Raw genomic sequence first — 15,986 nt, 5'->3', positions numbered from 1 at the left:
CCTGCCAGGAGCCTTCTCTTTAGGCATTTGCTGTTTGACAATACCCATCACAAATCACACTTGCTCATGCTTAAGCCCACACACAGAAACACAGTCCAGCTCCTGAAGTCTCCAGGGCAAGTTGCACACCCCAAATCCATGTGCTTTGTGCCTGTCAGGCTCATTGGTGCTCACTTTGTATGAGTTTTACTCTAAGAAGAAAAAGGGCTATGTTCTGAACTGAAAAAGTAGGGAACAAAGCTCTGAAAGCAAAGGTTAAACTAAGAGTTAAAACCACATCAGAAGTGTGCCTGAAACAGTTCTGTATCATGAACTGTCATTTCTACTGCCCTGATCTGCAAGGGAAAAGGGACAGTTTGACAGAATATCACAAGAGATAAGTGAAAGACAGACATTTTATAAATTGAACCTGGAAATAAAGGCAAAGGAGAAGCCCTGTAGCTGTCTGTTGGTTATATTTTTGGATTTGAGCAGTATGACCACCTGCACTGTTTCCCTGTCATCACCCATCACAGCATTTCCACTCTCAACACCCCCTTATAAACCATGTGACACCACCACAACCATGGAACACACCTCCTCCCCCTGCCATAATTGTCCCTTCCTTTTCATCTTCTCCCAGGGACCCTGCATAGCTTATTAATAATGCAACCACGGTGCCTGCAACCTGCTTTTCTATAATACTTTGTTCTTCCTTGTCAGTGTTGGGAGTCCTGCTGCTAAAGGGAAATTTCCCAGTTCCAGTATCTCTAAATGAATGCTCTGGGAAAGAAGTGCTGGGGAAAGGGCTGCTAGTGTCTGTTTCATTTCTGTCCTAAGGGTCCCAAAGGAAATAAAGGAGAAACGGGCAGCCCAGGACTCCCTGGCTTTATAGGACCCCGAGGACCACCTGTAAGTATGTCTGGGGATGGATTAGATCCTCTCTTTACCTGCTTTTAAATGTTAGACAGGAAGATGGGACACGATCATCTTCAGTTAGATAAAAAAAAAAAGCATAAGCAGGAGATCTGACAAATCCAGAAGCCATATAATTTTACTTCCAAAGGAAACCGGACTGCAAAAATAGCATTTTTCATATGGATGAGCAACCATAATTTCATGTATGGAGCTGGATAATGTGTTCATTAATCAGACTGCCTCAGTAGTCTTCTTAATTCAAGTATAGGGTATTTAAGTTCTCAGATGATACCTCTGCATGAACCTTAAATGGACTAAATAGGGAAATTTTGAGTGCCAGTAATAATACAGGTATTTCTGATATTTGCTACTCTAAAGGGAAATTCCTTTGTTGCTACTAACAGAGGTACATTGCAATTAAAGCATTCATGTATCTCCCAAAGTGATCTGAAATAATAAATAATTAAGCTATACCCATGACAATATCACAGCCTCAGAATCCAGTATCTTTAGACCTTTCAAAGTGAGTAAAAGATGTTGAATTCCACTGGAAGGATGGGAAAAGTGAATGCTGGGGTTTTGTTGCTTTTTTTTTATTTCTAGATTTGTTGTGACAAAAAATGAGATTTAAAAGATTTTTGTGTCTCTAGCAGAGCTGAATCTTTCATGGGATGGTTCTTTCTTCTTTCTGTATTTTTTAATATTTTATTTTATAATTTGAAAGTGAGCTTTTGGATGAAAAGAGGAGAAAGAAATATTTTTCTGGATAATTAATTTTAAGCAGCAAACATGGTGGCCATTTAAAACTAAAGTGGCTTTAAGGAAAACTCAAGTGAGTTTAATGCAGTCTAATTTGCATCATACATCTCTGATTAGTTCCATTTCTCATGGATACATGCATGGATGCTAACACAGCTGAAGATGCTCTGTTTCCAGGGGAAAATATCACCTGAATGCATGTTATTGATATGATCATGTGTTTTGCCTGCAAACAGACTTAGATTATTTTTTTCTGTACATGAGATGGGAAAGTGGCCAGAATTTCAGGAACAACTAGTTTAATGTTCATTTTGCTTTATGTGCAGTCCAGGACTGCAGTGATACTTTTTTCATTGAAACACTAAAATGGAAACTCTATTGTGTACTCATCACATTGTAAGTGAAAAAAAAAATTATATATATATATATATATATATATATAAATAATTATATGAGGGTGCTTATTCAAATTATGATTATTTAATATAGTTCTGAAAGACAGGTGAGCAGGCTTAAAATTCCTTTATCCTCTGTATGTGTTTTTCCAGCTGGTGTAATACAAGTTGGGACTTCTACCTGCAAAATTTACTTAATTTACATCTTCAGACACTTACGGGTATGATGCTGGTGCTCCTTAAGTTAAGCAAGGCCATATAAAGTGTATGAAGCTTTGGGAATTGTTGGTAAGAAAAAGGAACAAAATGTATTGAAAGCAGGAACACACTTTGAGTGAAACATCTGCCCTCAGCTGGTTTGTTAGAAATTACCTCCTGTTACTTATTTTAACATGGCATGCAAATTCACTAAAAAATGCTTTCCAAATAGCAGGATGTGTCTATCCAGGAATGACCAATAGCAGTAGGATAAGGATAAATCATGCAAACCTGCTACCATGTAGAAGAAAACTTGTTAACACAACGAAAGACTTATGGTTATTAGGTGGAATCGTTCTTCCAACTCCTCCAGTGCAATGCTAAATCCACTTTCTGTGTCTCTTAGGGAGAGCCAGGTGAGAAAGGTCCTCCTGGAAAAGAGGTAAGTTAAATTCCTAATTGTTTCAATATAAGATTGGTGTCACAGGGAAAAAAATCACCAAGGGTGTTACCATAGTTGCAACAAATTGGGTTTTTTTGATAGAATGGTTGGAAGGGATCTTAAATATCATTGATTTATGCCCACCCTGCCGGGGGCGGAGACACCTTCCACTAAACCAGGTTGCTCAGAACCTCATTCAACCTGATTTTAAACCATTGCAGAAATGGGAAATTCACAGCTTCTCTGGACAATTTGTTCTAGTGCCTCACCACCCTCACAGTGAAAAATTTCTACCAAATACCACCCTCTCTGACTGTGAAGCCATTTAACTCTTGTCCTATCACTACAGTCCCTGACAAAAAAGTTCATCCCCATTTTTCTTAAAAACTCCCTTTTAGTACTGGAAGGGGCTCTAAGGTTCCCCCAGAACCTTCCCTCCTTCAGGCTGAACAATCCCTGCCCTCTCAGCCTGAATCCACAGCAGAGGTGCTCCAGCTCTCTGAGCATCTTTGTGGCCTCATCTGAACTTGCTGTAACTGATTCATGTCCTTGCTTATATTCTGGCACCAGAGCTGGACACAGCACACCAGGTGGGGTCTAACTGAAGGGAAGTGGGAGAATCATCCCCTCAACATGCTTGTCATGCTTTCTGTTTTGTTTTCTTTTGTGGGTTGTTGATTTTCTTTTTGTTTCAGATTTTTTTGTCTGGGGTTTTTTTGGGTGGTTTTTTTTGGTTATTTTTCTTTAATAAAGAAAGAAGATTGTTGATAATTGAGAGCAAAAGGGAAAGCTCTCAGGAAACTGTGGGGTTGTCATGGAAATAAATTTTCCTGGGGTCACAGGAATCATTACAAAGGCATATGTTTCATTATTTACTCTTATTATGGATGGTTCTTTTATATTTACCTTTATTTTGTTGCAGGGCACACCAGGGAAACAGGGTGCAATTGGCTCCAAAGGAGAGAGGGTAAGTTGGAGAACATTACAAGTTATTTCATTATGTTGAAATAAAGAGAGCTATTTTGAGTTAGGGCCTGGGGGCAGAGGTCATTCAAAACTGAGGCCAGTGTTTCCCAGTCTCCCAGGTCTCTCTTTAATCTTTCTCCATCAGAATAATTTGTGGATCATTTGTAATGCACCAGATGTTGTACTCAGCATCTTAGCCAGCTCAGCTGTGAGCATTTCTCTGTGTTTGAAAATCAGAAGTTTGCCTCTTATTCTGTGGTGGTAATGTCCTTCTTTTCACTTAGGGTGAGCCTGGCATGAAAGGAGAAAAAGGCCCTCATGGAGAAAAGGGTCCTCCAGGTGATCCCGGGATACCTGGTCGTAAGGGCCATCCAGGACTGATGGGTCCCCATGGACCTCCAGGAGACACTGGGCAAGTTGGACCTCCCGGTGCTCCGGGACAACCAGGATTTCCAGGACCAAGGGTAAGATCGCCAGAGAAATGCTTTGTATGGTAATCTTCCTGCCACAGGGATCAGAAAAGTGTCTCAGAATGCACTGAGGCTGACAGAAACTGGAGCAGGAGAATGTTGTAAAGGGAGACAGTGTTTTTAGCTCTTGATACCCATAAAGGGGAGCTGTCTCACATCTCAGGGAATCATAGCATCATAGAATGGTTTGGGTTAGAAGAAACGTTAAAGACCATCTAGTTCCAGCCCCCTGCTATGGGCAGGGGACACCTTCCACTGGATCAGGCTGCTCCAAGCTCTATCCAACCTCAGACACTTCCATGGATGGAAGTTGGAAAAGGCTTGTGGGGGTGTTGACTTGAACTTCAGGGGAGCTAAATAATCCAGACCCATAGTCAGTGTGGCCAGTTGCTGACACTTTTTATTGCTAAATGCCTAAATCAGGTTCTCTGATGGTGGCCACAGCACTGGAGTCTCAAAAAAGATTCTTTCTATAAGGGCAGTAATATGTAGCACTTCATACAGAGGACTAACACCTTCCTCTGCTGCTGGTTGTTACAAGAGACAAAATACTGAGCCGTGGAAAGGTCACCGCTCTATTTCTGGAAATCCTGGAGTCAGCTCATCAGAATTCATGAAATACTATTTTTGTTTAATATTCTGCCTCTTTTTTTTTTTTTTTTTTCCTTCTCCCTGTTGGGTCTCACTACTGAAATGCCTGAGGGTGGTTCATGTTGTAGTATGAGAAAAACTACCAACAGCAGTGAAGCAACTGTGCCCATCCTGAGGATGAATTGGAGATTATCTCAGAGGAAAATAAACAGAGAATAATGTCTGATGTAAATTCTGACTAAATTTTAGACAAAGCATTTCTTTGTGTGTGAAATCAAGCAATGGTTATGGAAACTTAATTTAACTAATAGGGTTAAAACTTGAAAACATAATTTGTAAGCCTTTAAAGTATGCTTCACAATTATGTTTACTTAGTGGGATATACACCAAGAACTATCAAAAATGCTTAGTACTTAATGACAAAATTGTTTCTTTTGTCACCAGTGACACATCTTTTTCTCATGCAAAATTTGTGACAGCAAGAAGGTAACAAATAGACCAACTCTGTATTTATTAACAATGCTATTGATTAAAACTGAAATGTCACTTAGCTATTTAATTAAATCTCATGTTTTTAATGAAGAATAACTTCTGATTCAGATGAACTCACTAGGTTTTCATAAAGAGAGGACACAAACTGCATCCTTGTATAAATGAGTAAGTGTGAGGAAAAAGCAACACTTTTGTAAGCAGCTGATCTACAAAAGAATGAAGTCTTTAGGTTGACCAGACACATTTTCAAAACTGGCAGAAATGCAAAGAATAATTTTAGCCAAAAAAAATTGCAAATTATATTTAAAGTGAAACATCTTACTTTCTGATTTATAAAAGAAATTTTTGCTCTTGCTGCTTGAAAATGGTTTATTGTTTAAATGTAGCTACAATTTTCTTTTGAGTTTTTGCAAAAGCAAGAGCCTGGCTACCCTAAAAACTTTTTATTATTATTATTTACTTGGAAAGCCACAATCTAAAAAATTATTCTATTTATCAAAAATGCTTTCATAATTTTTTTAGTTACATCATCCAGAGTTGTTCACATTACTTTCAGTTTCTACAGCTATTGCAGCTGTACAACAGCAACAGCACAAAAGACCTCAGAGAAAGGAATAAAGATACTGTACCTTGAGGGCTGGGTAGGGGGCCAAGGCCAGGAAGCCACATCCCCTGTCTCTCTTCAATAGCCAGAAATCAGGCAAAACCTTGCACTGCTTTGGAAGAATAGGTATCATATGCATGTACTGGCTTCTGTTTCCCGAGATAAGGCCTGTTGGCAGGGGATGCATCCAATATAAGTGTTTTTACCAAGTCCAGATACCCAGCATTAGAACCTTTGGGGCACATGTACATCTCTCTGTGAGGAAATGTGCCATGATGAAAAAGAACATGGGATCTCTGCTGTGATCTGATAGGGCAGAGATGTCTCCTGATGTGATTTCTACAACTTGTCCTATAAATGCATAGTTAGGAGATTTTCTTAAGGATGGACATGGGAACAGTGTTGCAACTAGTGACCTCGGTACCCAGCTCCCTGCTTAAACCACTGAGCTCATGGTTTTCTAGCAGGCTGGAAACAGAGAATGACTTTGTATCCCACAGCACAATCCTGGAAAAGTTGACAGCCCAGGGCTTGAGCAGGGGCACTCTGCTGGTTTAAGAACTGTCAGGATGGCCATATCCAGAGAGTGGTGGGGAATGGTGCTGCATCCAGTTGGTCTCTGGTCCCCTGTGGCCAGTCCTGTTCAGTGTCTGTCCTGTTGATGTAGCCAAGGGCATTGAGGGTATCCTCAGCAGGAAATTTGTGATGACACCAAGGTGGGTGGGAGTGTTGATGTGCTGGAGGGTAGGCAGGATCTGCAGGGAGATGTGGCCAGGCTGGATTGATGGTGTGAGGCCATCAGGGTGAGGTTCCAGAAGAGCCAGGCCTGGGTCCTGCCTTTGTGTCCCAAGAATCCCCTCAGTGCCCCCAGGCTCGGGGCAGAGTGGCTGGAAAGCTGCCCAGCAGGAAAGGCCATGGGGATTTCTGGCTGAGAGTATCCAAACTGACATGACCTGGCATGTGCCCAGGTGGGTAAGGGGGTCAGTGGCCTCCTGGCCTTCTGTGTCAGCAGCAGCGTGGCCAGCAGGACCAGGGCAGTGATTGTCCCTCTGTGCTGGGCCCTGAGGAGGCCACACCTGGAGTGCTGTGTGCAGGTGTGTGCCCCTGGTAAGGTGTGGTCAGTGAGAGATGCCTGTGTGTGAATGAAGGTGCCAAAGAGACCATCTACCAAAGTTAACAATGGGGATTTTATTTAACAAGAAATGTGGGGTAGAGGGATAGGGATGGGAAAGAAACAATGGGGATTTTATTTAACAAGAAATGTGGGGTAGAGAGGTAGGGATGGGAAAGAAGAGAGTGAGAAGGGGAGGAGGGGGTAAAGTTGGGGTGGGGTGCCAATGCCCCACGGACCTGCCACCGGGAGCCGATCATTCTCAGGGGGAGCCGGCATCTCAGGGCCTCCTCCTGGTCCTGGCTCTGGGCTCATTCCTCTCGCTGTCCCCTGAGGCAGCTGAAGGAGAAGAGCCGGCGCAGAGCCCGCCGGGCCATCTTGGCGATGGAGCGCCATGGCCGTGGGGCCGGGGGCTGCGGGAGGGCTGCGCTGCCGGCGGGGCAAGCAGGAGCGCTGCGTGCCAGGGGCTGGGCAGGCAGCGGGCAAGCCCCTGCTGGCTCCCCAGCCCTGTGGGGCTCTTCCTGGGGAGGGGCGGCCTGGGCACAGCCAGCCTCAAGCCATTCCACTTCAATCTCCTCCATGGTTTCAGCAGATGAGGCGCAAACCAGAGACATCTTTGCCTCTTCGTGAAGAGCCATGGGGAGAGGCTCGCTGTGCCCCTCATTGCAGGGATCACCGTCTGCCGCTGGTGCTGTCTCTTCCTCTTCTTCTTCTTGTGTTGGGAGAGACAGCGCGCTCTCTGGCTCACTCTGCATCTCTCCTGCCTCTGCTCTGTCATGGAGCTCTTCTTCGTCCCGTATTTCCAGTACCTGGTTTAGAAGGGTACTTGATGGCGAGTCCCCAGAGACAGAGCACAGCTGTTCCAGCAGGTCAGGATGTGCAGTCTCTGCATTGTTTTCTGCCTCTCCTGTGGAGCCCTTGACGAGAGCATCAGAAGGCATGGAGTTGTCTGCGACAGGGTCCAGCTCGGCCAACAACTGGTCAAGAGACACAAGCTGGGAGAACTTTTGTGTCTCTCCTGCAGCATCTTCTGTCATGCTGGATGCACTGTGCAGGTCTGAGGGGCCTACAGCTGGCTTCAGGGTGGGGCTTGGTGGATCCCTGGAGATGCATGTGGACCTTACGGGGCTTTCTTTGTCTTCTAGGGAGGAGAAGATGTCTCTAAACATCACATCATACACTTTGTCTTCCATCTCCTCCAGCTGCTTACTCATTTTACAGAGACGAAGCATCACAGCCTCGTCATCCTCTGGGCACAGCTGCTTGCGATGCGCACTTTGCTTGGCTGGACGATGAAGTGCCTCTGCCCCTTGGCGCCCACTCAACCACTTTGTGGTTCTCTGGGTGGACTCGATGGGCCTGTTCTCATGAAGACATGGGCCCAGGTCTCTGAACACATCACTGCAGGTGCTGCTACCATGCCCTTCCAGAAGCTCGAGGAGCACCTCTGTCTCAGAGTGCCCCAGGTGCTGCCAAGCCGGCTGGCTCCCAGTGCAGATCTGCACGCCGTGTGCGGGTTGCACGGGTGGCAGGCGATGGCCCTGCCTTGCCGCTGACCCATGCCAGAACCCTTCGGTTCTGCTTGCCAGGGAAGGTGTTTCCCAGGCCCCACCAGCTGCCAGAGAGCCCCATGGTGAAGGTGTCATGAGCTCTTGGTAGCCACTGGCCACAGAGCCCACAACACGTGCTGTGCCTCTGGGAGGAGACCCAGAGGCTGCTGCTGCTGGCAGAGGGGGCAGCTCGACCCTCGCAGAGGCTGCTCTTTGCATTTGAGGGCTGAGCTGGCAAGGAGGTTCCAGTGGCAATGGAGGGCCATGGAGAGGCGGCAAGTCGGACACAGACAGTCTCTGTGTCTGTGTGACACTGCCTCGTGGCATCTTGATTGTTGAGGTGACCTGCGGTGGTCCCTGTGGCTGGCTGTGGGTCACCTGTGGGAAGCAGGGGTAGGAGTGGGATGGAGGTGGCTGTGTGGGCACGGTGTCCCCCACGTGTCAGCAAGCCCAGGCCTGGCCCCAGGACAGGTGCTGGCCACAGCAGCCAGGCTGGGCTGGGTTCCCAGCTGTGCTCGTTGCCTCTGGGTCATTGCTGTGCCTGAGCCATCCCATCATTGGCTCCCTTGCAGAGCGTGGCCTGGTGCCAGGCCTGGCTGTCTGTGCCCCAGGGCTTCCCCCAGGTCCCACTGCAGCCTCTCCCTCCATCCCCGGCCCTCACCTTTTGCTGCTTGGATAGCAGTGACTGCCCCTCACGGGGCTGGTCATGGGCATTTGCTTCCTCTTTCTTCCACATTGTGGGAGTGCTCTGACGAACACTGGCCACAATCACCCAGGGGAGCTGCTGCCTCCAGAGAAGCTGCTGCCTCCTCAGAGAGCTGCTCTCCTGAGAGTGACCACTGCAGGGTTTTGTTGCCCCCACAGTCACGACACAAACCCATGTCACAATGGCCTCTGGGCACGATGTCACTGCAGGTCACAAAGGCCTGGTGGGCACGGCCGCCCTTTGTTCCAGGGGCCAGGCGGTTTCCATGCAGCCAGCCCTGGTCACAAAGGACTTTTTTAGGCCTTTGTCCCTCTCTTTCCGTATGCTAGTTCTTCTACCAATGACTTGCAGCTCTCTTTTCTCCCACCTTGTGTGTTCCTCCCCTAAACATCCCCAAAGAAGCCTTTTGCTGGTGCCCAAGTGTTTTACCCATCCAGCCAACCATGTGTCCCAGCACTTGGCCCCAACACCAGGTAAAAAGGATCATCAGAAGACAAAAAATCATTGAATTTAATCTGGCCACTACTGTAAAAGACAATAAAAAGTCTTTGTTAGAAGAGATTAGGAACACAGGAGTGCCAAGGAAAAATCTCCTTTCTTTATTCGATGTGGGGGTGAGGGGAACATGGTCACAAAGGACGAGGAAAATGCTGAGGTACAGAATGCCTTGTTTGCCTCAGCTTTCAGGAGTCAGATGGGTTATCTGGAGGACAAGCAGTCCCCTGAGCTGGCACACAGGGACAGGGAGCAGACCTGACCCTCTGCAATCCTGGTGGAAGTCATTGGTGACCTGCAGAGTCACTGAGTCCCTGACAAGTCTATGGGGCTGCCCAGAGTGCCCCAGGGGTGCTGAGGGAGCCCACGGAAGAGCTTGCCAAGCAACTCTCCCATCCTTTATTGTCATCATTCCTGGCCAGTCGGGGAGGTCCCAGGTGACTGGAGGTGCCAATGGGACACCCAGGCCCAAGAAGGGCGGCAGGGAGGATGTGAGGAACTGCAGGCCTGTCAGCCTGACCTCGGGGCCCGGCGAGGTTCTGGAGCAGATCATTGTGAGGGGGATCACACGGCCCAGAGAGGACAACTGAGGGATCAGGCCCAGCCAATGTGGGTTTAGGAAAGGCTGGTCCTGCCTGAGCAACCTGATGTCCTTAGGGCTGAGCATGACACGCCTCAGGGCTGTGTGAAAAGTTGTGGATGGAGTCTCCCTGGACTTGAGCCAAGCCTTTGACTGTATCCCACAGCACAGTCCTGGAAAAGCTGACAGCTCAGGGATTGTGCTGTGGGCACTCTGCTGGGTTAAGAACTGTCAGGATGGCTCTGTCCAGAGAGTGGTGGGGAATGGTGCTGCATCCAGTTGGTGTCTGGTGACTAGTGCTGTCCCTTGTGGCCAGTCCTGTTCAGTTTCTGTCCTGCTGATGTAGCCAAGGGCATTGAGGGTATCCTCAGTAGGAAATTTGTGATGACACCAAGGTGGGTGGGAGTGTTGATGGGCTGAGGGTAGGAAGGATCTGCAGGGGGATGTGGACAGGCTGGATTGATGGTGTAAGGCCAGTGGGGTGTGGTTCCAGAAGAGCCAGGTCTGGGTCCTGCCCTTGTGTCCCAAGAATCCCCTCAGTGCCCCAGGCTGGGGCCAGAGTGGCTGGAAAGCTGCCTGGCAGGAAAGGCCATGGGGTTGCTTGTCAACAGTGGCCAAACATGATCCAGCATTTGCCCAGGTGGGTAAGGGTGCTGGTGGCCTCCTGGTCTTCTGTGTCAGCAGCAATGTGGCCAGCAGGACCAGGGCAGTGATTGTCCCTCTGAGCTGGGCTCTGGGGAGGCCACACCTGGAGTGCTGTGAGCAGGTGTGTGCCCCTGGTATGGTGTGGTCAGTGAGAGATGCCTATGTGTGAATGAAGGTGCCACAGAGACCATCTACCAAAGTTAACAATGGGGATTTTATTTAACAAGAAATGTGGGGTAGAGGGATAGGGATGGGAGAGGGGAGAGGGAGAAGAGGAGAAGGGGTAAAGCTGGGGTGGGGTGCCAATGCCACCCGGCCCTGCCACCGGGAGCCGATCATTCTCAGGGGGAGCCGGCATCTCAGGGCCTCCTCCTGGTCCTGGCTCTGGGCTCAGTCCTCCGGCTGCCCCCGGAGGCAGCTGAAGGAGAAGAGCCGGCGCAGAGCCCGCCGGGCCGTCTTGGCGATGGAGCGCCATGGCCGTGGGGCCGAGGGCTGCGGGAGGGCTGCGCTGCCGGCGGGGCAAGCAGGAGCGCTGCGTGCCAGGGGCTGGGCAGGCAGCGGGCAAGCCCCTGCCAGCTCCCCAGCCCTGCGTGGCCCTTCCTGGGGAGGGGTGGCCTGGGCACAGCCAGCCTCAAGCCATGCTGCGTCGGCCTCGCCCACGGCAGCCGAGGCACACACTGCAGACGTGTTTGCCTCTTCGGGCAGTGCCGTGGGGAGAGGCTCGCTGAGGCCCTCATCGCTGTCCGCAGTCAAAGATGCTGGCTCTTTTTCTTCTTCTGTTGGGAGAGGCTGTGCACTCTCTGGCTCATTGTCACTCTCTCCTGCTGCTCCTCTTTCTTCCTCCCACTTTTCCAGGAGCTCGTTTAGAAGAGCATCGCAGGGCAGTGACTCGCCAGAGGTGGAGCACAGCTGTTCCAACAGGTCGGGAGCTGCCGTCTCTGCCTTGTTTTCTGCCTGTCCTCCCGAGTCTGTGGTCACGCCCGAAGTGCTGTGTGGCACCTGGGAGCCTGCAGCAAGTTCCGGGGTGACCCTTGACTCATCCCTGAGGACACATCCTGCTTTGCCTTGCGGTGGCAGAAACAAGGCACTCTCTGGCTCGCTGTCCCTGTCTCCTGCTCGTTCTCTGTCAGGGAGCTCTTTTTGCTCCCAGTCTTCCAGGAGCTCCTTGACGAGAGAGTCACAGGACAACGAGTCGTCAGAGACGGGGCCCAGCTCGGCCAGCAACTGGTCCAGAGACACCAGCTCAGAGGACTTTGGTGTCTCTCCTGCAGCGTCTTTGGTCACGCTGCAAGTGCTGTGAGGCACCGCGGGGCCTGCAGCTGGCTCTAGAGTAGGGCTTGGTGTATCCTTGAGGATGCACCTGGGCGTCGTGGGGCTTTCTTTGTCGTGCAGGGGGGAGAAGCTGCATCTAAACAACAGCTCATCCGCCTCCTGCAACGTTTTATCCGCACGATGCAGCAAAGCCTCAACATCCTCTAGGCACAGCTGCTTGTCACGCGCACTCTGCCCGGTGGGCCGACGCATTCCCTCCCCTCCCTGACGTCCACTTAACCACTTTGTGGTTCTCAGGGTGGACTCGATGGGCCTGTTCTCCCGCAGATGTGGGCCCAGCTCTCTGAAAACGTCCTTGCAGACGCTGCTGCTGGGCCCTCCCATTAGCTTGAGGAGCACCTCTCTCTCAGAGTGCTCCAGCTGTTTCCAAACTGGCAGGGTCTGAATGTCGAGCAGGTCCCCACGTGCAGGTTGAATGGGCGGCAGGTGACTGTCCTGCCTTCCCGCTGACCCATGCCGCTTGTACAGCAGGGGCTGCCACTCACGGGGCTGGCCGCGAGCGTTCGCCTGCTGCTTCTCGGTCATCTTCTGTGTGCTTTGCCAGACACTGGCCACAAGCACACCGGGTAGCTGCTGCCTTCGGAGAAGCTGCTGCCTCCAGTGAAGCTGCTGCCTCCTCAGAGAGCTGCACTCCTGAGAGTGGCGACTGTCGGTATTTATAGCCCCCATGGTCATGACGTTGACCTGTGTCACAATGGCCTCTGCACGTGACGTCACCGCGGGTCACAAAGGCCTGGTGGGCAAGGCCACGCCCTGTCCCTGAGGCCTGGCGGTTTCCATGCAGCCAAGCCTGGTCACAAAGGCCTTTTTTAGGCCTTTTCCTTTTAACTTTGCCTTTGCTTGTTCTGGTTCCAATGACCTACAGCTCTGTGTTGTGCCACCTTGTGTGTTCCTCCCCTAAACATCCCCAAAGAAGCCCTGTGCCATGCTGAAGTGTTTTACCCACCCAGCCCACCCTGTGTCCCGGCCCTGAGCCCAGGCAGAAGGATCATCAGCAAGGCAAAAATCTGTTTGAATTTAATCTGTTCACTACTGTAAAAGCCAATAAAAGTCTTTGTTAGAAGAGATTAGGAACACAGGAGTGCCAAGGAAAAATCTCCTTTCTTTATTCGATGTGGGGGTGAGGGGAACATGGTCACAAAGGACGAGGAAAAGGCTGAGGTAGAGAATGCCTTGTTTGCCTCAGCTTTCAGGAGTCAGATGGGTTATCTGGAGGACAAGCAGTCCCCTGAGCTGGCACACAGGGATGGGGAGCAGACCTGACCCCCTGCAATCCTGGTGGATGTCACTGGTGACCTACAGAGCCGCTGAGTCCCTGACAAGTCTATGGGGCTGCCCAGAGTGCCCCAGGGGTGCTGAGGGAGCCCACGGAAGAGCTTGCCAAGCAACTCTCCCATCCTTTATTGTCATCATTCCTGGCCAGTCGGGGAGGTCCCAGGTGACTGGAGGTGCCAATGGGACACCCAGGCCCAAGAAGGGCGGCAGGGAGGATGTGAGGAACTGCAGGCCTGTCAGCCTGACCTCGGGGCCCGGCGAGGTTCTGGAGCAGATCATTGTGAGGGGGATCACACGGCCCAGAGAGGACAACTGAGGGATCAGGCCCAGCCAATGTGGGTTTAGGAAAGGCTGGTCCTGCCTGAGCAACCTGATGTCCTTAGGGCTGAGCATGACACGCCTCAGGGCTGTGTGAAAAGTTGTGGATGGAGTCTCCCTGGACTTGAGCCAAGCCTTTGACTCTGTATCCCACAGCACAATCCTGGAAGAGCTGACAACTCAGGGATTGGGCAGGGGCACTCTGCTGGGTTAAGAACTTTTGGGTGTCCAGAGAGTGGCTTTGAATGGTGCTGTACTGAGTTAGCATCCAGTCAGTAGTGGTGGCCCCTGGATCCATTTCTGTTCAGTGTCTGACCTGCTGATGTGGCCAAGGGCATTGAGGGTATCCTCAGGAGGAAATTTGTGATGACACCAAGGTGGGTGGGAGTGTTGATGTGCTGAGGGTAGGAAGGATCTGCAGGAGGATGTGGCCAGGCTGGATTGATGGTATAAGGCCAGTGGGGTGAGTTTCCAGAAGAGCCAGGCCTGGGTCCTGCCCTTGTGTCCCAAGAATCCCCTCAGTGCCCCAGGCTGGGGCCAGAGTGGCTGGAAAGCTGCCCAGCAGGAAAGGCCATGGGGTTGCTCACCAACAGAGGCCAAACATGAGCCAGCATTTGCCCAGGTGGGCAAGGAGGCCGGTGGCTTCCTGGCCTTCTGTGTCAGCACTAGTGCAGCCAGCAGGACCAGGGCAGTGATTTTTCCTCTGTGCTGGGCACTGGGGAGCCTACACGTTATATTCTCTATTGTCATGGTTTTAAAGCATTAACTAAAAAAATTACTAGAAAACTTACTTATTTCTTGCTGTGAGATATGGATTAGAACAAGAGCAAAACAGGCTTAAAACTTAAAAGGAACAAAGAAAGTTTATTAACAAAACTACAAGAATAAGAACACCAGAATAAACTTCCAGAAAACCCTTTCATCCCTCACTACCCTCCATTCCCTTGTTCATATGACAACATAGAGACAAAAAAGTTTGGAACTTTGGTGTTTAAAACAGTCCCAATTCCTGCTAGAGTCTTTTCATCAGCCTTTGTAGAGAAACAGAAGTCTTCTTCTGCTAATCTATGGAGTTTCTCACAAGAAAGCTATTTCTGTTATAGCTTTCTATTTTTCTGATGCCAGCTGCCCGGAAATCCTGCCATTAGTTCACTCCTCCCATTTCACATCACGCTGAGGTGTGTATGGGTCAATGAGTCTAGGGATGTAATTTTTAAGGATGAGTTATTCAAAGGCAAAAGTTTTCTTCATCTGTCTCTGTGAGCTTCTCTGGAAAACAGAAGTTTTCTCTTTGCCTCTACAATGGCTCCAAATCTTCAACTATTACTTCTCCCCGCTCTGTTCCAGCACCTCACTGTATCACAATTACGCCACCTTTTGCTCAAAATCCACACTTTGAACACTCCATTCCTCCCAATATACTCTGTCATGAATTAAAGGAGTTTTTTCAGAACACTATTGTCCATCTCCATAGCTTTAACAGAAAAATATTTCAGCTATTAAAGCATCTCCTTATTCTCTACCTCTTCTGAAGTTTAATTCTTTTCTTTACTGTCTCTGATAGTTTATAAAGTCTCTTTACATGTTGATTAGTCTCTTTTTCTTTCTCTGGAAAAAAGGATTAATCTGCAAGTCTCATCTGGGTAACGAAAAGGTTAAAATCTTGCCCAGGCTTTGTAGATGGTTCTGTGATCTCTGCCAGAGCAGGAGCTGGAGCTGTCTGTGATAGAAGATTCTTCATGGCTGCTCTAGAGAGTGTGGTCACTGTCTCAGCCCGCTGCAGGTCAAGAGCTTTTTTCTTTCTTTACTCGGCAGTCTCTGGTGAATTCAGTCACGGCAAAAACTGCAGCCGAGCCAGGGACCGGCCCGGCCCGGCCAGAGCTCAGGGCAAGCCCCGCAGGCCCCATCTCCCGACCGGGAGCCGTGGCAGGCCCAGCCCAGCCCCCGCCCGGCCGCATGGCCTGGGCAGGGAACGGGAGGCCAGCCAGAGCTCTGTTACCTTTCACAGCCAGGAAACAAAGAGACAAAGACATTCCCAGGCTTAGGTCTTAAGGTAGTGTTCACAGGTTGATCTCACTTTTCAATGGTTAAAACTGCTGTCAATTCTTAGAAATGGCCAGCTGTTGGCTAGGAGAAAAACTCCCATCAGCCGCCAGTAGT

General features: G+C 49.6%; 1 protein-coding gene across 1 annotated transcript in view; it reads left to right on the top strand.

Annotated features, from left to right (window-relative positions):
• The window catches only part of COL22A1 (collagen type XXII alpha 1 chain), a 239,702-nt gene that overhangs the window by 217,625 nt on the left and 6,091 nt on the right, over window positions 1-15,986 (top strand). Inside the window, exons 58-61 of the mRNA XM_058833583.1 lie at window positions 820-891; window positions 2,656-2,691; window positions 3,614-3,658; window positions 3,942-4,121. Coding sequence (XP_058689566.1) covers window positions 820-891; window positions 2,656-2,691; window positions 3,614-3,658; window positions 3,942-4,121 — 333 coding nt within the window. The remainder of the gene's footprint in view (window positions 1-819; window positions 892-2,655; window positions 2,692-3,613; window positions 3,659-3,941; window positions 4,122-15,986) is intronic.

This window comes from Poecile atricapillus, chromosome 2 (assembly GCF_030490865.1).
Source record: "Poecile atricapillus isolate bPoeAtr1 chromosome 2, bPoeAtr1.hap1, whole genome shotgun sequence".
Lineage (NCBI taxonomy): Eukaryota > Metazoa > Chordata > Aves > Passeriformes > Paridae > Poecile > Poecile atricapillus.
Note: the sequence above shows the minus strand (reverse complement) of the source record. Positions and strands in the feature narration are given on the sequence as shown.